This window comes from Mustela nigripes, chromosome 8, assembly GCF_022355385.1.
Source record: "Mustela nigripes isolate SB6536 chromosome 8, MUSNIG.SB6536, whole genome shotgun sequence".
Taxonomy (NCBI): domain Eukaryota; kingdom Metazoa; phylum Chordata; class Mammalia; order Carnivora; family Mustelidae; genus Mustela; species Mustela nigripes.
Genome location: NC_081564.1, coordinates 39,360,396 through 39,381,541, shown reverse-complemented (window position 1 = coordinate 39,381,541; position 21,146 = coordinate 39,360,396). Strand labels below are relative to the sequence as shown.

Genomic DNA, 21,146 nt, shown 5'->3' with positions numbered 1-21,146 from the left:
GAAATAAGCTTTTTTGTTTCATCAGCTTAGCCTAATTAAAATCCTAGGTTAGGCATCAGAAGACCTGTATCCTAGATCCACTTTTGCTTTTAACTAACCGTGAGGCTTTTTTTGGTAAATCACTTTATTTTTCTGAACCTCAGTTTCTGCATCTTAAAATTAAGGGATTTGACTAGAATGGGAATCTTAACTTTTTTGAGCCATCCTTTGGCAGACTGACGAAGTCTAGAGGCCCCTTCTTGAAATAATGCTTCCAAATGCATAAAATAACATACATGAGATTGCCAAAGAAACTAAATATATTGAAATACAATTTTAATCAGACCCTTTGAGAGTCTGTGGATCCCAGTTAAGGACACCTGACCTCTAAAGTTCCATTTTGATCAAAATTCCTATGAGTTTATGATTCTCTTTAGTACACAAAAGATTTTTTAAAAATTAATAAGTCTCCTATATTGTTTATACTTTAGTTTTCTGTATATTATGATGTTTTGACACCTTAAAAGCTTTTCTGACTGCGAAGGCACTACCCTCCCCCACACACACCCAGGGCTAGCCAATTCTTAGAGATAGCAGCCACTCAGCCAGGAGCCGGCCTTTGATAAGCAAACTACCAATCCAGAGCTGTGCCTCCTCCATCTGGCCTGCACACCCTAGGAGGCCACACCTGCCAGGGAGCAGGCTGCTAGGGACCAAGCCTATAGCTTAGAGTCTACCAAAATGATTCAAACTAGCCAATCCTAAACTGTTTATCCTGCCCTGCCTCCCCTTTCCCACAGAAACGTCAATAAAAGTCATGGCCTAAGGTCTCACCTCCCTCTGCTCCTTCCATAAGTGCAATAAATTTTATTTTCCCGATCTTCTCCTGTGTCCCCTCTTGTGGCCACACCTGACTAACAGCACAGAAGAGAACACATAACAGGCCTGCTGCCTGGAAGTGTCAATGGTCTTACAGATGCCCTGCGATCCCATGTAGAAATAATATCCCCACTTGTAGAGAGCCAAACCATTCAAGACACAGGTGAACAAAGAAAGACTCCTAAAATCACACAGCTTGCCTTAAGGATTAAGTTGTAGCACCCTGTTTCCTAGTTCATTAAAGTTGAAACTATAAAAAAGGGGTCTGGAGTGAAATAATGAAATGGCTCCCTGGAATAGATATTAAAGAGTAAGTCCCCCGTAGCCCACCACTCTTTTATGGCAGCTTCGGTAAATTGAAATGGCTTTTTGTATTGTTGGGATAGAGCATCTCTACTCTAACACCTGTAAAGAGCTGCACTGGTAATTCACTGAGGATAGAATCCTGAAAATCCTTGACAGTAACACAGTCTGGCTCTGGTAGCTTTGGGTTGGTGCCTCAGGATTAACCTTTTTATAGGAGTTCTAATTTTATTGGAAGTTAACAACTCTATGCCATGTATTCTGGAAGAATTTTCAAATGGCTCTTTCATCTTACAAAAGCCATGTTTGGATAGATTGACTTGGCCTCCGTGTTTTAAACCTTCTTGGGTGTTCTGCTTTTTGCTGGGCCTTACCTCGAACAAAGACATAAGCGCTGTATTGTTCATAGTATTCTCCCATTCGTACACGGATTGTGTAGAGGCCTTCATCTTCTTTGTTGAGATGAGAAAATGTCAGTGTCGCTCGATCTCCACTCGAAAGTGTTTGCACCCATTTGGATGAAGAAATAGGTGCTCCTGGAAATTTTTTTAAAAGTAAGAAAATTAACTGAGTTTTCCCTCCATTGCTCCCTTCCTTTCCCATCCTTCCCCCCCCCCTCTTTGGCTCCCTCCCTCCCTCTCGCTCTCCCTCTTCTTCCATACTGAAAGCTCTTCAGTCTACTGTCAGTAGAAGTCTCTAGGGATTTGAGCCATTCTGCCATGCTTACATTGATAAAAAATACTATATCAGAAGCGAAGGGACCAGGGCCAAATACATAATCGGCAGGGTCCAGTGCAAAATGAAATTGCAAAGCCCCTGTTCAAAAAGCAGAGAAAAAATACAATTACAGACACTAATATATAAGGCTTTTTCCTCCAAAAATATTTTACTCTATATAAAATATAATTGGGGTAACACAAATGGCAAAAAAATATTTTCTCACAATAAGTTTTATATACAAAAATAATTTTTATTAATGCAATAGCTTGATTGATAAGATATTTCAGGCTTGCTTTTCAAGTAGGTCATCAGATTTATACTTTCAGCAACTTCATTTTAACTCAGTATAATTGAGGGGCACCTGGGTGGCTCAGTCGGTTGAGTGGCCAACTCTTGAGTTCTGCTCAGGTCATGATCTCAGAGTCATGAAATTGAGCCCCACAATAGTGCTCAGGCAGAGTCTGCTTGTTCCTCTCCCTCCTCCTCTGACCCTCCCCTCACTACTCCCTCCCCCCAAATAAAGAAATAAATCTTAAAAAAAAAAAAGTAACCTCAGTCAGTCACTCTTTGCAAATTCAAGATCAGAAATTAATTGATAATTTTTAATTTTGAGAAGGATCTTGCTGCTGATGCAACTATTACTATAGCTATTAGGATATTACATACTTAAAATATTATATAGTTTTATACTATAGAGAATTATATAGATAAATTCTTGTGACATTTACATTGGTTAACTTTCTGGTACATTATTTCAAAATATAAATTTTAGTACTCTAGAGTTAATGATGTTTAGGGGACAAAATTTCTAAGAAAATTTGACTTTATGTAGATCAGTTTCACATAAGTCTGAGTTTAATTTTAAATGTAATTTTACATAATAATATTTTGATATTTTTCTCTATCATATTCAGTAAATTGTGGAAGGTATACAAGAGGCTGAAAATGATTTGTTTATAATCCATGTGTCAGTTCATGCATTCTATCACTGTATCTTCAATTACAAGGAAAAATTAATTTTAAGATTATCTTCCTGTGAATACTGCTTCATTCACAGTTTTATATGAAAATAGTGTTCTTTTTCATCAAATGTGACAATCTTTAAATGTAATTTACATTTCTAAGCCTCTGAATATTTGCTGTACATTTATAGCAGTTTTCAAAACCAGGGATTCTAAACTCTTTTTACGGAATTCCAACAACTGCCTCATATACTTTACTGCAATGTCTCTATTACATGATTTTTACTTTATAATATTTTGCTGACAAAGTTTACTGCCTGCTTGCTAGTAGTTCCTGTCCGGATGCTCAGGGCAGTAAGTTAGTATTTGTGCAGACTGCATAGCAATGAGCTCTGGGGAAGGACAGATAGGCTGGGAAGCTCCGACTATAGGTTCCCATGCTGCCCCCACTTGGAGCTCCTCCTCTTCCCTTGGGGCCATGTTCCCCCATTCACAGTGGTTTTGCCATTACTGGCTTCGGTCTGGACCCAGATGCTCCAGACTGCTCCAGGTACTGCGGTGCACAACTGAAGTTCAGGCCAACTGCTCAGTGAGCACACTGCTCTCTGCCCACCATGCTGAGGGGTCAGTGGGCATGCTCCACAGTCCCAATGGATTCAGTGGACTTCCCTTAATTTTACGAAATAATATTAACTTATAAAATGAATATATAAGTAATTTACAAAAGTGCATTTTTTGTCATCCTTTCCACAGATTACTTGGTGATAAGAAATTACAACCTCCACAAATATGTTACAAAAGTCCTGCTACTTTGATATAAGTATAAAAACTCTTTCAACATCCAGTAGGTCATGCCTTCTAATGTCCAGATTCTGTCAGTTCTGATAAACAAGTCTGTGGTCTATGGACACTCGTGCTCTGGTGCCAAGCCCCGTTTGCTCCCCATCTGGTGAATAAGAACCTAAGTGAGAATTCATCATAAAGGCTCACCATTTCGGTACCACTGGATCTCTGGCTGGAAGTGCTTAATTTCAGGAGTGATAACTACACGGCAGCCTAGACTCATTGTCTCGCCCTCTCTTCCAAAAGACACATCAAACTTGTCATCAAAGTGGATCTCAAACTTGGATGCATAACCATAAGGGGTCACACCAACTGGGTACAACAAAAACAAACATTAGTAATTTTGTTTTTTCTCATCAAAGAGACACTAGCATTTTAATAAATGGTCACAGCAAACACTGATCAAAAGAGTTATCTGGGCAAAAATTAAATCTTATAAAGAAGTACATGGCACATTCCCATATATTATGATGTGAAATGGAAAGTCTTGCTTCATTGGTCAGATAAGCTCAATATTTATTTTTATTGTTGCAATGAATAGAATTTTAAGGGGAAGGTTTAAGGGGCAGGCATAATACCTCACACAGGATATAAGTGAATACCACATTTAGGTTAGACTTAAATACTTAGCACAATATATGTACTTTTTAGATTCCTAGTTCATTTAAAACTCAGCCACTGTACTCTCCAGACAAACCAGCCATATCAATTACTCATAAAAACAGAGTTTTCTAACTTAATGGAAAAATTCTTTGCTTCAGTGTCTTTAATGATCTGAGTGAGAAAAAAAATTATAAGAAATTTTAAACTGAAAAGTTTATAATATTGTGACTTTAAAAAATATTTTTCTTAAAAATATCTTACTTACAGATTGAGTGAATACCTACATCATAAAGCCTCCCAGGTTTTATTTCTTCTTTTCTCAAGGGAAAGAGCTTGGGAAAATGACTCGTTAACAGTTTACCATGCCACATACTTGAACTTGACATGTTGTCTAATCCTTACAAAAACCCCACAGCACATGTTTTTTCCCTCTCTTTCAGATGAGAATGGAGAGGTTCACAAAAATAATACACAACTAATGTCCAGGTTTCAAAGGTATTATGTGTGAAATTGAAATTCAAACCCATAACTGCCTGACTCTAGAATTTAGGCCCATCTCTGATATTTCATCTCTCTTCCTAACGCCTCTTAGAAGTAATTTGAAAATGCAAGCCAGAATTTATTGAGTTCAACTTGTGCCAAGTATTGTTCCCAGTGTTAAATATCTATTAACTCAAACCTCATAATAGCTCTCTCGGGTAAGTTCCATTCTCATCTCTCTGTTTTATAGGTGGGGAAACAGAAGCATAGGGAGGGCGAATTAACTGCCCATAATGACCCTGTAGGGCCAGGATTTACCCTGGCAGGCTGTTTCCAGAAGCTGTACTCTCCAGCAATACATGATAGTGCCTTGAATCTGTGTGTCCTCTGGCAGCCACTAACCAAGAGTGAAACAACTCTTTGAAGCACAGTTTCCATCTACTCAATTTCTAAATGATGATGTCCCACTGAGATCAAAAGTGAAACAATTCAATCAGACTTTGTTGTCTGGGAGGCCAGGAGGGCTCCAAAGCTGCCTATGAGTAGAGATAAGGGTTACAAAATAGAGACATGGGTTATATCAGGGTTTGGCAAATCTGTGAGCTGGATCTGGACTGCCTCCTTCTTTGCACCATTAGAAATAATTTTTTGATTTTTTAATGGTTGAGAGAGAATCAAAGATGTGACATGTGCAAAGTCATAGGAAACTCAAATTTCAATGTGCATAAATAAGATTTTATTGGAACACAGCCATGCTCATTCATTTACCTACGGTCTATGGTGACTTTAGTGTAGCAATGGTGGCATTGAGTAGTTGTGCCAAAGACCATATGGCCCACAAAGTCTAAAGTATTTATAATTTACAAGTTAGTTAGTTTACAAATTACAATTACAGGAGTCCTTTACAGAAAATGGCAATTCCTATTTTAGTATATGGTTTAGAGGGGTGCCTGAGTGGCTTGGTCAGTTAAGCATCTGACTCTCAATTTTGGGTGCTCGCTTCGGCAGCACATATACTAAAATTGACTCTTGATTTTGGTTCAGGTCATGGTCTTGGGGTCATGAGATCAAGCCTTGGGCTTGTGATGGGCATGGAGCCTGCTTATTCTCTCTCCCCTTCTCTCTCTCCCTCTTCCTCTGCTCCTCACTCCACCAAAAAAAAAAAAAAAAAAAAAAAAAAGAATATGGTTTAGAGTTAGAGGGACTAACTTATAAGTCCCTACTCTACCATTATGTGTGGTCTTACCTCATGATTTAACCTCTTGAAAACTATTTCTTCATCTGTGCAGCACAGATAAAAGACACCTATAGGCTTTGAGAGAGCGTTAAACAACCACTATATGTAACAAAATGTCTTAGTATGCTGTCTGGTACAACTGATCAGTATATAATAACTATTAAAACAGAACCACAGGCAGGGAGCTTTATCTATGATACTTTTCAGCATACTCCAAGCACCTAAACCTATAACTAGCCATAGCAGATACATAATATATAAGTTGGGTAAATGAATAAAAGCCCTCTGTTCTTTGTTAGGAACAACTGCACTCAATTCAGGGACCAGTCAGAGAAAGATCTGAAAGATTAAGAAGTTAGAGAAGTTAGGTTGAGCTGGGCTTTTAGAGCCTGGTTTGATGGAGAAGCGAGAAGTGGAAGAAGTATGGATGATGATATGGCAGGGGAAGGAGCAGGATACATTCAGATGATTGAAAATAAATAATTAATAAACCTGTCTTAGGGACAATGGAAGGTCAGTCATAGGTTCAGAATTTTCAACTATTCCATCTCAGTATAAATCAACTGATGTGAGAAAAGCATGATTTGGGGTGTGTTCCTTCTTCACTCCTACCATCATTGCCTCCCAACCACCCGTGGTATTGATACCAAAGATGAAAACTTGAAATATTAAAATTAGGAGCCATCCCATGAAATTGATCAAACCAACCAGAAAGGTGAAAAACTGACACATGAGAAAATATCTTCATCAAGCATTTTCAAAACTATCACTTATTTTTTAGTAATCAGAAAAATAAGTTCAGGCTTGGCTACCTTTCTCGGTCTGACCCCTGAAAGCATCGAATTATTTGAACAACCTTAAGGGTTTTACTTTTATTGCTTCTATGAAAAGATGTTCTGACATAGGTGAAATGACCGAAGTTCACAAATTACCACAGATTAGAATATTTTTAATAGGGGTGCCTGGGTGGCTCAGTGGGTTAAAGCCTCTGCCTCCGGCTCAGGCCATGATCCTAGGGTCCTGAGATGGAGCCCCGCATTGGGCTCTCTGCTCAGCAGGGAGCCTGCTTCCCTTCCTCTCTCTCTGCCTACCTCTCTGCCTACTTGTGATCTCTCTCTGTCAAATAAATAAAAACTTTTTTTAAAAAAAAGAGTATTTTTAATAGTTTATTATTAAAGCACATTTAGACAACATTTTACTTGTTTGTTTATTTATTTTCAGAGAAGGAGAGGGAGTGGGTGAGAGAGAATCTTAAGAAATAGGCTCCATGCCCAGTGTGGAGCTCAACATGGCGCTTGGCCTCATAACCCTGAGACTATGACCTGAGCCGAAATCAAGAGTTGGGTGCTTAACCAACAGAGTCACCCAGATGCCCCTAGATTTCACTTTAAGTTTCACTTCATAAATTAATGTACTTATTTATTCCTTCATTGTATTCTGTGTCAGGAATTGGGGTTTAGAGATAAAAGGTCCAGCTTTGCCTTCAAGTGGCTTGTAAGCCAGTTAACAGCATTCAGTGTGGTGGATGCCGTGATAGAGGTGCCGTGGTCTCACCAGGGAAACCCAACCCTGACTGAGTAGATGTGGGGGTGGCAGTGGGAGTCATACATGGATTTCTCCAGAAGGTGATGCTTACCTGGACGCTCTGATACGGGACAGACTTGGGATGGGGTGGGGCGGGGGGGGAGGTGTAGTGAGCATGGTTAAATCACCCACCCAGGTTTGTGTTACGATCTTTTTCAGTTAACACAGAAAGACTTAAAAACATTTGCCATTTTAGCCCATCATATCTGGGCTTTTAGAAAACCGGAATGAAGCAGTTATATTCAGAAAGAGAATAGTAACCAAAGAATCTAAAAAGTAAAACCCAACATAAATAGCAATTGTACACATACTAGCATATATTATAATAATCCTTTTATTTCAGCATTGTGGAATGGCTTATGCTGCTGTCTTTTAAATAGAGATGACACTTAGCAAATATATTTTTAAACTTACAGCTGAGGGGCAGGGTGGAAACCCCAGCACGGAAGCGAGTCTCATCAAACTCTCCCTTATATCCTAAAAAAGAAAGCAGAAATGCACGTGAACTTGCTTCCTGATTTATTTTTTAGCCATGAGAAAAAAAATTTTAAAAATACACTTTGAATAAAACATGGGGAGTAAACCTACTCTTCACCACAACTGAAGCATATGCTGAAAGCTCCCCTTTAACGTTCATCGCAGAGGCCCGGTACTGAGCAGTGTCTTCGAAATCACATCTGAAAGGACAAGATGGAGATGAGTGAGCACTGCTGCAAGCTCTTCTATCAAGGATCTCTTTGCTAACACAGCACACTGCAAATCACTGACCAGCATGTGGCTCAGGGGGACTTTTGATGAAGCTGACCCCTATCCAGCTCCCTGCAGAATTTTACATAACACAAGATACCTAATACAGTTTCAGGCCAGCAGCACAGTGTGGAAGGAGGACACCTACAGTCCACTGTGACCCTAGCCCAGGTTCATTTAAAATATCCAAAACACCCCATGTCAACAATCTGTTGAGCACGTACATTACAGCATGAATAGTGTTAACAATTGACCAGTCTAAAGTGGTGTCAACAGCAGAAAATGTCTGGCCATGCAGATAACCTTCCAGAGCACCCCAGGGGTACAGCCTTCCTGCTGACCTCCCTTGGGGGTAGTTTCACTCTGGAGGCAACAACTGAGAGGGAAAGACACAGCCTCTCCTGCAGGACTCCCACAGCCTCCCTGAGCTACGAACTGGATCTGGATCTGTCTAATGTGTGGTTTGGTGTTGTAGCTTCAAAGTACAAATATGGTATTTATCTCTCAATTCAACTAAGGTTCAGGTTATACTTGGAGCTTCAGCCCACAGCACAACATAGCAGTGCCATCTGGAAGTTCCTGTAAGAAATTGGGATGTGTTTAATAATGGAGTAAAAGAGAGAATGATCTCAGAGATGAACAAGCTAAGATTTCAAAGCAGATCACTTTGTGTCTCATCATAACCAGTGTCTGTGTTCTTCGTTGACCTTCTGGATTTAGTGTCATTTGTGAAAAATTCTTTCTCGTTTAAATTTTATGGACATCAATGGAACTCCAGGAAGGACAATATGGTTGCCTTTCTCATAACTATTTAATTATAAAGCACCCACGTAGCTCTCTGCAGCCTCAGTAGTATCACCAACTGGCAGAACTAAAGTGCCTTTAGGTCAAGGTCAGTGCTTGACCAATGTCCCAGGGCCCTAGGGTCCTACTTGAAACCCAGTACCACGTGTGTCATCTGCTCTGATCAGAATGATATAAATTTTACTTTGACATCTCAGCATGTCATGGTTTCATGTGAACTGAAAATGGTGGGACTGCTTCATCTACATAACCAGGCTTGGGTTTCAAAACCCTATTAGGAGATAGAATAAACGTTTGAGGACTCAGAAATTTTGATGTGGGGTTGGCTTTCTAAATTTTGCTTTGAATTTTGCTTTAAAAAATCCCATGTCCAGTCCTGCCTCCATCTGTAGTCTGATAGGCTTGGTACATAGTTTCCTGCACTTCCTGGGGAGCTGAAGGAGAGAATTTATCCCAGTGCAGCTTCCTTTCACTGCTACTCACCTCATTCTCCATCCTTTGCTGATTCAAGGCAAAAAAGGATGATGGTGATAATATTGATTTGGAATGGGGAAGGATCATTAAATATAAATGCCTATTTATGTAAATTATTTTCTCACTAATTTCTAAGAAAAGCTCTGAACTATATAAAAGGATAAGCTAAAAGGTACAAATGAACTTTTTTTCTCATCATCTTTAAATTCAAATGTAAGATCACTTTGTGAGCATGTTGCATTGGGAAGAAAGGGGGACAGTGGTAGTTAACTGCTGGGATGCCTCCCCAGGTAATTGTCAAGCGACACACATGGACCCCGGCATCCTCTTACGCATTGATCTCCAGAGTGTGCATTCCATATCGACTCTCAATAATATATTTTCCAGGGTTTGCGTGGATGTTGATCGGTACCTGGTTTTTATACCTGTGAGACAATGGAAACAAGGCAAAGTAAGTGGAAATAAAAATAGCTTTATGATTAGAAGCACACACACAAGTGATTCTGAGTTTTTGAAGGGACAACTGTAAACACAACACTGAGGTTAGCAGCAGCATCTGTTCAATAAATACAAATCTACGGCAGACTAAATAAAATACACTATAAATACAATAAAACTTCTTGATGAGTGTGCTTTCCTCTCCTCTAGCACAAAAATTACATGAAGAAATTGACTGTTTATAACAATGTGGTGCAATGATCTTGGGGTCGTGGGATCAAGCCCTGCATCAGGCTCCTGCTCAACAGGGAGTCTACTTCTTTCTTTTTCCCTTTCTCTCATATAAATAAAAAATAAAAATAAAAACTTTTAAAAAAGAGTACATAGTATAATGATTGATTTATATAAAGTACAAAATCATATAAGACCAAATTACTGCTGTCAGAAGTCAAGAGAGTGATTTCCCTGGGGTATAGACCCCAGATATGGAGGATACATCTTGGGGGCTGATATTTTTTGTTTCATGTTTGGGTGCTGGTGATGCAGGTGTGTGGTCTACAAAAACTCATCAAAGCTCTACATTTATATGTAATATGGACATTTTGTGTGTGTATATTATACTCTAATCAAAGACCTAAAGAGAAACTTGTCCACTGTTGACAACACAGGAAGGAAGTCTTTGTGTTGGGGGTTTTATTGTTGGCTGTCTTGTGTAGGATGAAAGCAAAACATTCTTCCTACTAACATTCTAGCCTGTTGTTAAAAACAGTGTCATTGTATTGAAAGCTCTTGTATTTAAGTGTTTTGTTCTGTTAAAAGCAAGCATGGCTCTTGGCTTGGAAGAACTTAAATACCAATCATGAAAGAAAAAGTCTGACAAATAAAAGCTGAGAGATTTCCTTTTTCTGGCTGTCCTATTCCTGGTTAAGCCTCTCAGCCCTCAGACGGTGGGCCTACATGGAAGGACCCCTCTTGAGACACCATCTCCTGAGTCTGGAAGTAGCACCTTGATTCTTTACCCCGTCCTCTTGCCCTCAATAGCCAATGACTACGGAGTCAGACCAGGCTTTTCTGCTGAAGCCATTTTCCATCCAAAAGAAGAGCTAGATTTCACTTGTTTCCCCTTTAGACGCCCTGCTTCATGTGCAAAATGTAAATAACACTAATAATCACAATGGAGACAGAGCATTTACTATGAGCCAAGGAAGATTCTAAGTGTTTTACGCACTTAGGGTAATTCACAGGGTGCCTGGATCTCAGTGGGTTAAGCCTCTGCCTTTGGCTCAGGTCAGGATCTCAGGATCCTGGGATCGATTCCTGCATTGGGCTCTCTGCTCAGCAGGGAGCCTACTTCTCCTCTTTCTCTCTCTCTCTCTCTTCCTGCCTCTCTGCCTGCTTGTGATCTCTGTCAAATAAATGAATAAAATCCCGAAAGAAAGAAAGAAAGAAAGAAAGAAAGAAAGAAAGAAAGAAAGAAAGAAAGAAAGAAAGAAAAGAAAATTCAATCCTTGGGCACCTGGGTAGCCCAGTCGGTTAAGTGTCTGCCTTCGGCTCAAGTCATGATTCCTGTCTCCTGGTATCAAGCCCCACAAAAGTCTCCCTGCTCAGTGGGAGTCTGCTTGTCCCTCTCCCTCTGTCCCTACCTTCCTGCTCGTGCTCTCTCTTGCTATCTCTCTCTCTCTCTCAAATAAATAAGTAAAATCTTAAAAAAGAAGAAGAAAATTCAATTCTTAATGACAACTGTCTGAGATAGCACTATTTTAAATATCATTTTCCAGATGGAGAAACCAAGGCATGGAGAGGTTAAGTAACTTGCCCCAGTTCACACAGCTAGATAGCAGAACTGAGATTTGAACCCAAGCATCCAGCTTGTGACAACATATGATGCTTCCATTTTCCAAATATTCTCTGGTTAGCTGCATTTTATTTCGTTAGACTTCTGTAAGTGATTATAACGAGGGTTGGGAGCAAGGAAAGTAGTGAAAGGGGAAAGAAAGAAAGGAAATAATCTTCTGTCAGTTCCTTCTTCTCCCCAACTTGCACACTCACACGAGCGCGTGCACACACACACACGCTATGTCCCTAAAACATATTCATTTTCTGTACTTTTAAAAATGTGCCATTCTCCTATACCTAGCAAAATCCCAGCTCATCCTTCGAGGTTCAGATCAAATGCCATTTCTTAAATAAAGTCCTCCCTGAAATCCCACACAATATTAATTGTTCCTGCCTCTCTATACCATTGTTACTTGCATCAAGCTGCAAGATAGAACCTTCATCAGATTATGGTTGGATAGGTGTCTCTTCTATTAAGCTGTCATTGCCTTTGTGACAGGGGTAGTGTCTGATCCATATTTACTCTATATTTATTCTACTTATTCCCACTCTCAAGGAAGGATGAGTCACGGACGGGCAAATATTAGGCACTCAGTGTTTGTTAAATTGGCTTGAACAGAATTATTGTGTAACAATAGATTAACTGTGCCTTCATAATGTTCGGCTGAAGGAACAGAGTTCCGACAAACACGTACTTCATGATATGGATAATTTAAAATAAGTACAAGCCAAGAAAGTAAATTGAGGCTCTTTGTGTCTTGGTTCCCTCAGCTGTGAAGTGAGAGGGTTGCACAGGCTGAGGAATGACAGCTGCGGGGCAGGTGGGGAGGCACAGCTTTCCACCCCACCCACAGCAGAAGCGCTAGCCGTTCCCTGCCAGCCCCAGAGCGTCCTTGGCCGGCCATCTCATCACAGAGCTCCAGGCAGACAGGGCTACTCGAGCAGAGATGGCCTAGAAGGAGAAATCTGCTCTGTGCGCCTAATTTCAAACATTCCTTATTTTGATGAATGACAGGGTAGAGCAAGTTAATCGGCATGTTCTTCAGGCTGGTCTCAGGAATTTCACACTTGACTCAAAAGCTCCCTCTTGTTCAGGTTTGTGCATGAGCTGGGGTTTTCCGTAGTTCTTTTTAGCATAAGGAGAGAAATAGAACACCAAAGGCTATGGCAAGTGGTGCTTGAGCAATCAATTTAGTGACACTCAATTTGACTTCTGACCAAAAATGATGTTCATATCTCCATAAACTTTGAGTTAAAACAGAATCTTATAGCTCCCAGGGCTTGCTTCACCTTCCTTGCTTTCCAGCACTACCCCACTTAGCACCTTCATTCCTTCCCCCAGCTAAATACCCATGACTTTTCTAATGTGACCACCTGGCGCGAGAAGTCGGTTTAAAATTTACACGCGCACAACACCCAACACTTTGAGGATCCCCTAGTCTTTCCTTTGGAATTTCAGATGTCAGTGTAAGAAAAGCCTGTTGTAAGGCGGCAGACAAGGATTGAGTTAGGAGGCAATTCTCTTTCTCCGAGAACTTTACCTAGTCATTCAGGTTTGGGGTCACTGTGAGATTGCCTGTCTTCCAGTATGAGGTCAGGGAAGAAAAGAAGGATTTTTGGCCTGCTCTGTATATTCTTCACAGCTTGTTATTTCTGGAAAGTGAAATTCCAAACAGGCTAGTCAGAGGCTAATTTTGGAGAGTAACCTAGACTCTGGGATTATTTGTCAAAAGGCTTCTGAAATTCTTCTTTTTTTAAAGATTTATTTATTTATTTTAGAGAGAAAGAGTGCATGAGTGGGAGAAGGAGCAGTTGGGGGCGGGGGTGGAGCAGACTCCCTGCTGAGCAGGGAGCTCTCTGACTATGTGGTCTCAATCTCAGGACCCTGAGATCATGACCTGAACCAAATCCAAGAGTCAGAATCTTAACTGACTATGCCAGGCAATCCAGATGCCCCAAGCCTTCTGAAATTCTCGTGAATATTCAGAGGTACACCATTTTCCTTACCATTTTCACGGAGAGTTTATGAACTACTTACTAGTTAAAGAGCTCTCATTATACTGTATTTGTAGAATAATATTCTTCCTTTATGTGTGTAAAACAGACTTCGTTCCCCCAAATAAATGTCTGAATCTTGGGCTAACTCGACAACAAGGAAACAGTGAAAGCTCTCTGGCAGTGTAGAGCATGGCCAAGCAAAAAGGTTCATTCTGACTTTTATCTATCAACAAGCAATGCATGCCAAAATGATGTTTAACATGCTGAATCTCACCACAAACTCTGATTACTACTTAGAATCCAACTTCATATTTTTAATAAATAGCTATTACCCACTTTAAAAGCCAGTTGGCTGAGAGAGATCTATCCCATCAGGTTAGACTTTGGACTTACTAAATAAGAAAAATCTAAAATAAAACCCCAAGCCCTTATGTTGGGAAGTAATTGTAAATTATAAATAATTTTAATTTTAAACTATTTTAAATGTAGGTTGTTTTCAAAAAATAATACAGTAGTAATTAAAGCTAACTTTAAATAATATCATGAATAACTCTAATCTTATAAATAAATTCAATGTATTATCCTATTATGGAATTTATAAGTTCTCATAATTTGAAAAACAGAATAAGACTTTTCCAAATATCCACAGTCTTACTGAAATACATCTCTTATACAACTTTATCCTGAGTGTTTTGAACTATTTTTATGCCCAATGACAAATTTAAGTGTCTCTTTGGCAATAACTCTAGGGGCAATGTGAAGAATTCCAAACAAGTATTTAAATGTCCCGCTTGATGATCTAGCCTCGTATTCACAGACAGATCCAAAAACATGGGTGTTGAGTGAGTAAATGAATGAACTGCTACTCACTAACACCAACACACTGAACCAATGAGCTTGCATGAATCTCCCCACAGATTACAATCCAGATTTTCATTCACAAAATTGATCTAGACTTTGGACTGGAAATCCAATTAAATCTGGATCTTTTTTTAAAAAGTATAAAATTAACTCAATTCCTTCCCTTTTTAAGAGAGAACTTTTCTCTTCTTCCCTATTTCCTATAATTTAAAAAATCTAAATAGGCAATACATTTATATGGTTCAAGAACCAGAAAGTATAAAGGTACACAAAGAATGGTCTCCTTCAAACATGTCTGTCTGCCATCCAGCTTACTCCCACAGATACTGTTCTCCTTGGGTTCTTATGAATCCTTCCCAAGTTTATTTTATGCAAGTAAAACAAATACAAACATAAATTTTTTTTCTCTTCTTTCAAACCAAAATATAGCCTATTATACGATTTATTATATAAATCTAGCCTATGAAATTAAGTCAAACAACTTTAGCATTTTTTACCATATATATATGGTGAAAAATATATAATAAACATATATATATATTATCTATTATATATATATATATATATATATATATATATATATGTTTCCTTTTGTGTTGACAAAGCCCTCCTTCAGGATAGCTAGCTTCACTGTTGTGGTGCAGAACCATCTTGTAACTAACTTCTCTCCTGGACCCAACACATAAACAGGTTTCCTTCTGCTCTCAAAGTGACTTAGGAATCGGACAGTGCTCCTTGGCCTCTCTGCACCTGGCCCTGATGAGTGATATGTGCTCCTGTCATTAGTGCTTCTGGGTAACCTCTAGGTTCCATTTAGATGGACTTGGTCAGTACATGGGACTGGCCAAAGAACAGCTGCTGCCTGTTCGTATCATTTGTTAGACCTCAGGGACTTCCATGTCCCGTGGGTGCTTAGTGGAAACTTGGAACTTAACCCTCTTTGGAAAGGGCTCTAAGGAAGCCAGGGCCCAGGCACACATGCCCTTGAAAAACATGTCTAAGGACCTAGCAGCTACAAGGGGAGGCAGAACAAATGCAGAAAGCATCATCACAAAATTGTTCCCGTGATTTACCTCCTTCTATTCAGGAAGGCCATTCCCAATTATTTCTTTCATACTTGTACTCTGTGTCAGACCCAGAAGGCTACAGGTGAGTAATAAAAAGACACAAATGCCAGCAAAGTACTCACCAACAACCTTGGTTTGTGCTTGGGTTGTGGGTCCCCTGCTCATTGAGGGGTTGAATGCCTATTGAAGACTGGGTACTCTGTACCAGTGTTACGAAGTAAATTAGAGCTTCGCTGAATGATTATTTTTTAAAAGGCAGCATACCCAGGAAGGTACACTAATCCTACACACAGTTTACCTCCAGGGAGGGTTTACCTGGAGGCCAAGGGAGCTTCAGGGTCACTCATTATCCAGGTTCTCCTGAAGCCTCATTGCCTAATTTATATTATTAACATTCTTTTTTGTAAAGACTGTCCCCCACTTGTATGAGCTTCATGCCCTGCAAAACCTGGATCTGACCTTATTTACTGCCATAGCTAATTTCCACTTATCTGCTTGATGACTATCTAAATTTAGGCTTTATCCAGGGGCAAATCTTACTCTCTGAAGTACGTTAACTATTTTCTTAGTGGTCCACTGGTTCTCTTGTTTTCATATTTACCCTATACTTGACTTGCAAGGCAATTGGATTTTCTGCGACATGCTCTGATCTATCCCTATGGAGAAAATTTTATAAAGAATGGAGTTGTCTTCTCCAAGCACTAAAGGATGTGCAGGAACTTGAAAAGACTTGTTCCAGTAAATGAATCGCTTCCCAATTATTCCTGAGACAAATCTTATGTCTCTGTCTTCTTTTTGGTTTAAAATGAGCCCCTGGGACATATAGTTCCATATTAAGAAAAAAAAGTATTTCAAAGCCAGATATGAAAGATTTGGGGAGACAATCATACTATTTTCAGCTTCATTAATGAAAATAACTGAAAATTGACAGTATTTCTATTTTTCAATTTAACTAGAATTCAAAGAGTTGACAATTCAGTCATCTCATATTTTTGTAAGGAGTTTTTATATTTTTTGCTTGTTTTTAAAATCCTTCTTTTCCAGCCAACACAACATAATACAGGAATTTAATCTCTGACAGAGTTTGAGCTCTTCCTTTGTGAAAACACATCACTCTAGCTCAGTAACAACATCAGTGGTACATGGCATGATTGTGTTGTATTTTAGCAGCTATATGTTTAGCAAAATAAGCAACTGCTTAAGAGATTAGTATTTATCTCCCAGAAATTCCTTTGTGTCCTTTGAGAATCATCTTTAACTCTAATTTCTAAAATGCAGAAAGAAAAAAAAGAATATTGTGTAATAAGTATATCTACTTGATTAAGGACTCCAATTATTTGTTTAATTCATAAGAGGAATGTCTTACTGACCAAGTAATTCTTAGAGCTGAAAATCTGTTACTCTTCACACATTTCGGTTGGAAAGTCTAGATTTTTTTTTATGAGGTGAGAAGTAATCAGTTTCTTAAGAGGAACTATCCTTTTCATGGGCCAACATATGCAAATCCATAGTTGCAGAGAAAGGTGAGGCCAAGACTGATTGATTCCTAGCTTCGTATAGTATACGTTTATACTTAAAAAAAAATTAGTATACCTTTATAGTTTAAAGTTTGTAAATTGATTTTTTTTAAACTTAATTTTCACTGTAATGTGTTCTTTGTCAGTTACCTCTGTTAGTCCTAGCCTGGTGGCTAACCAACAGAGATAATGGACAAGAAAGGAGGAATCAGGCCCTTTGCAGGTGGCAATGACATTCGTGTGGCATTTACACTGCAACATAGGGTGCATTTACCTCCACTCCTAAATATAAAAAAACAGCATGCAAAATATCTGTGTCAGGGAATTAAACAGAAAACATCTCTTTAGGTTGGCTCCAACATTTTCGTACTTCCGCTGTCTGTGGCAGGTACTCATAACATATAACAGGAAAGTTTAGAGTTTAGGGATCACGAGGTCATTGACAACTGCAATAGGATATATGATGGAAAGAGAAGATTGGTGCCTATTCTTTATGGAAAGAAAATTTCTTAAGACTCCATATTGAATAACATCTTCCATCTGGTTTCCCTCTTTCATTTGGCTTTAGAAAGTATGTTAAGACCTCAGCACATGTGAGGAGTAGAGATGAAGCCCTCTGGGTTTTAAGTATTTTTTTAAAAGAGTATTGTTTCTGATCACAAAATAATTCCTATAGTATATGGGAGAAAATTTTTATTTAAATTGTATGGCCCATAGCAGTCATAGCCATATATTTTCTTTGTATGTAAGTATGTTGGCTACATTTTAATACTTTATGCAAGATAAAGACCCCTTTTATAAAAGGATTAGCAGGATTATGAAGTATCATAATATATCATAATGTACACGAGACTGTTCTTTCTTCTCATTCATAAAATATTTGTCCTGGTATCCTTTCTGCACTATTTTAAAAATCTGTACAAACTTGTAGGTACTTTCTTTGACTCTTGCATATCACAATGCTGAATATCTTCACTGGAGGTAAAACTAGTTTTGTGTAATAGATTCTGTGAGTAATTTTCATATAGATAACATACCATGTGACACGAGGTTCTGGCCAGCCGGATACAGAGCAATGTAATTTTACACTTTCTTTCTCCCAAACAGTGTGGGAACGAGGCTTAATGACAAAGTCGGGAGCATGAAGAAGATGATCTTCATTCAACTTTCTATGAAATGCCTCCGTTTCTTCTAACTATAAAAAAAAAAATCAAAATATGATGAAATCAAAGTAACCTGTGCTACTAAAATAACAAAAATCCAAGTTATCATTTTTCCACTTGGAGGCTTACTTTTGTATTTAGACCAAAGGCCTTCTCTTTTTCCCCATTTAAAAAAAACATTTATTTATTTACTTACTTACTTACTTATTTATTTTAGCGAGGGGGAGGAGCAGAAGGGGAAGGAGAGGGACAAGCAGACTTTATGCTGAGCATGGAACCCCATGTTGGGCTCCACTCAGAGCTCTTCCCAGGGCTAAATCCCAGGACCCTGAGATCATGACCTGAGCTGAAATCAAGTCAGATATTTAACCAGCTGTGCCACCCAGGTGCCCCTCTTTTCCCCTTTTAAAAAGATACATTTAATTTTTAACATTCTAAGCCTCAGCAAGATATTTTACTTTCCCCTAAGGTAGACTTCTTAAAGTTCTTTAGAACCATAATTTCTGTAGAACCTAAAATTTCATGGAGTTTAAAATTGCTAAGTCTTTCTTTGACCCATATATTTTGCTGTCTTTATCCTTGCATGCATCTCTGCATTTGTAAATTACATTAAATTGTCTTTTCTTACTGTTTTTGTCAGTGACACGCGTTCTGCCTTCTCTCGAATTGCTACTTTCCTTGACTTCTTCTCAAAAGCTTCTTCCTGGTGAAGAGTGGATGTAGACTGTTTGGATACTGAGGACTGCTTGGATACTGAGGACTGTTTGGATACAGCGGACTGTTTGGAGACAGCGGACTGTGTGGAGACAGCAGACTGTTTGGATATAGCGGACTGTTTGGATGCCGTGATTCCTTCTTCACTAGCAAGAAGATTTCTCTGGGCTATGTAAGCAGCAGCTTCTTTAATTCTTTCTTCTTCCGTATCTGTAATTCCACTGACATGCATTTGGCTAAAATATAATAAGAGCAAAACATGGATAATGTAGATGGCACTGATAGGATTGCCTAATTTTTACTAATTTCAAAATATCAGAACTTAGACGTTGTGTACTGTACCCAAAGAAAACCTGACAAAGAAAAGCCTGGTAAATCAGCAGCTAACTCTTCATATACAGAAGTGATTATCATCTTAATCCATAATGGTAACAATAATAATACCTACGGTGGCCATGCTGTTGCCAAGTGTTTTTTTACAAACATCATCTCATTTTACACCCAAAATAACCTTATGAGGAAAACTCTTATCATTTCTACTTTAGACATATGATAATAAAACTCAGAGAAATTAGATAACTTATTGAAGGTCATTTTGTTGGTTTCTTTAGGGCATTTAAATAGGATTGCGTCTATAATAAAAGATTAACTTATGATATTGTAAAATAAGATATCGTTTGTGTGCCTGTGATCCTGATATGGGACTATGTGCATGGTCTGGATTCTTAACTCAGCTGATATAATGCAATGCCCAGAACTATTGTATATATAAATAAATTCTAAATGTACATGAGATCCTTAAGCCGAGATAGTCCGTATAAAGCAGCTAGTAGGATTTGAGAATCTTAATACCAAAAACAATTGGCATTCAACAAAGTTTCCCCATCTTCTTCCTAGATTGTTAATACTGTCAACACCATTATGAAGTGTTATTTTTTTTTAAGATTTTATTTATTTATTTGACAGAGAGAAAGAAATCACAAGTAGGCAGAGAGGCAGGCAGAGAGAGAAGGGGAAGCAGGCTCCCCGCCGAGCAGAGAGCCTGACTAGGGTTCAACGTGGGGCTTGATCCCAAGACCTTGAGATCAGGACCTGAGCCGAAGGCAGTGGGTTAACCCACTGAGCCACCCAGGCGCCCCATGAAGTGTTCTTTTTAACACAGTAGTAGAATATAGGAGGTGGATCCGTATTTAAAAAGGGAAAAAAGGAGAACCAGAAATAAAACCAAGAGGATAAATTTTTCCTTGCATTTTATTTTATTACAGTTTCTTTTGTAAATGATCATTTCCTGAGACTGGCCTTGAGGAGACAAAATGGTTTCATTTAGAAGAAAGAAGTCACTGAAAGGAAGAAGCCTCATTTCATGGAGACATATATCATGTAGGAGAATGCTAACTTAATATGCTTTTTAAATATTTTTTTAGGGGCACCTGGGTGGCTCAGTGGGTTTAAGCCTCTGCCTTCGGTTCAGGTCTTGATCCCAGGGTCCTGGAATCGAGCCCCGCATCATGCTCTCTTGCTCAGCAGGGAGACTGCTTCCTCCTCTCTCTCTCTCTCTGCCTGCCTCTCTGCCTACTTGTGATCTTTATCTGTCAAATAAATAAATAAGTAAAATCTTTTTAAAAAATTTTTAAAAATAAATATTTTTTTAAAAAGGAGTGGGAACAAAGCAGAAAATAAAATATTTTATTCCTCAAGACTAGTCATCTCCTATAAAGAATGTCAATGTATATTAAACCAACTGTGAAGGGGCTAAGAATGGGTAAGCATACTTAGCAAAATACGCATATTTCAATAGAAAGTTCACTTAAAAAAATCAGAGATATCAAAGTTATCAAAGAAAAAGCTAAAAATAGAGTATTATTTATCCCCTTACCTTCCTAACTGAAATCAGAGCAATTATGACATTAGTTTCTGAAACAATTCCAAAAGGATCT

The 21,146-nt window shown here is 38.7% G+C and overlaps 1 protein-coding gene across 6 annotated transcripts in view; it reads right to left on the bottom strand.

The window, feature by feature from the left end:
• Positions 1-21,146, bottom strand: part of MYOM1 (myomesin 1) — a 159,477-nt gene that overhangs the window by 82,243 nt on the left and 56,088 nt on the right. For all 6 annotated transcript variants that reach the window (XM_059409283.1, XM_059409282.1, XM_059409286.1 and 3 more), the window contains 7 exons: positions 19,124-19,445; positions 18,370-18,527; positions 9,948-10,040; positions 8,179-8,267; positions 8,005-8,067; positions 3,834-3,998; positions 1,536-1,697 (listed from right to left, as the gene is read on the bottom strand). In XM_059409283.1, the coding sequence (XP_059265266.1) occupies positions 1,536-1,697; positions 3,834-3,998; positions 8,005-8,067; positions 8,179-8,267; positions 9,948-10,040; positions 18,370-18,527; positions 19,124-19,445 (1,052 nt within the window). The remainder of the gene's footprint in view (positions 1-1,535; positions 1,698-3,833; positions 3,999-8,004; positions 8,068-8,178; positions 8,268-9,947; positions 10,041-18,369; positions 18,528-19,123; positions 19,446-21,146) is intronic.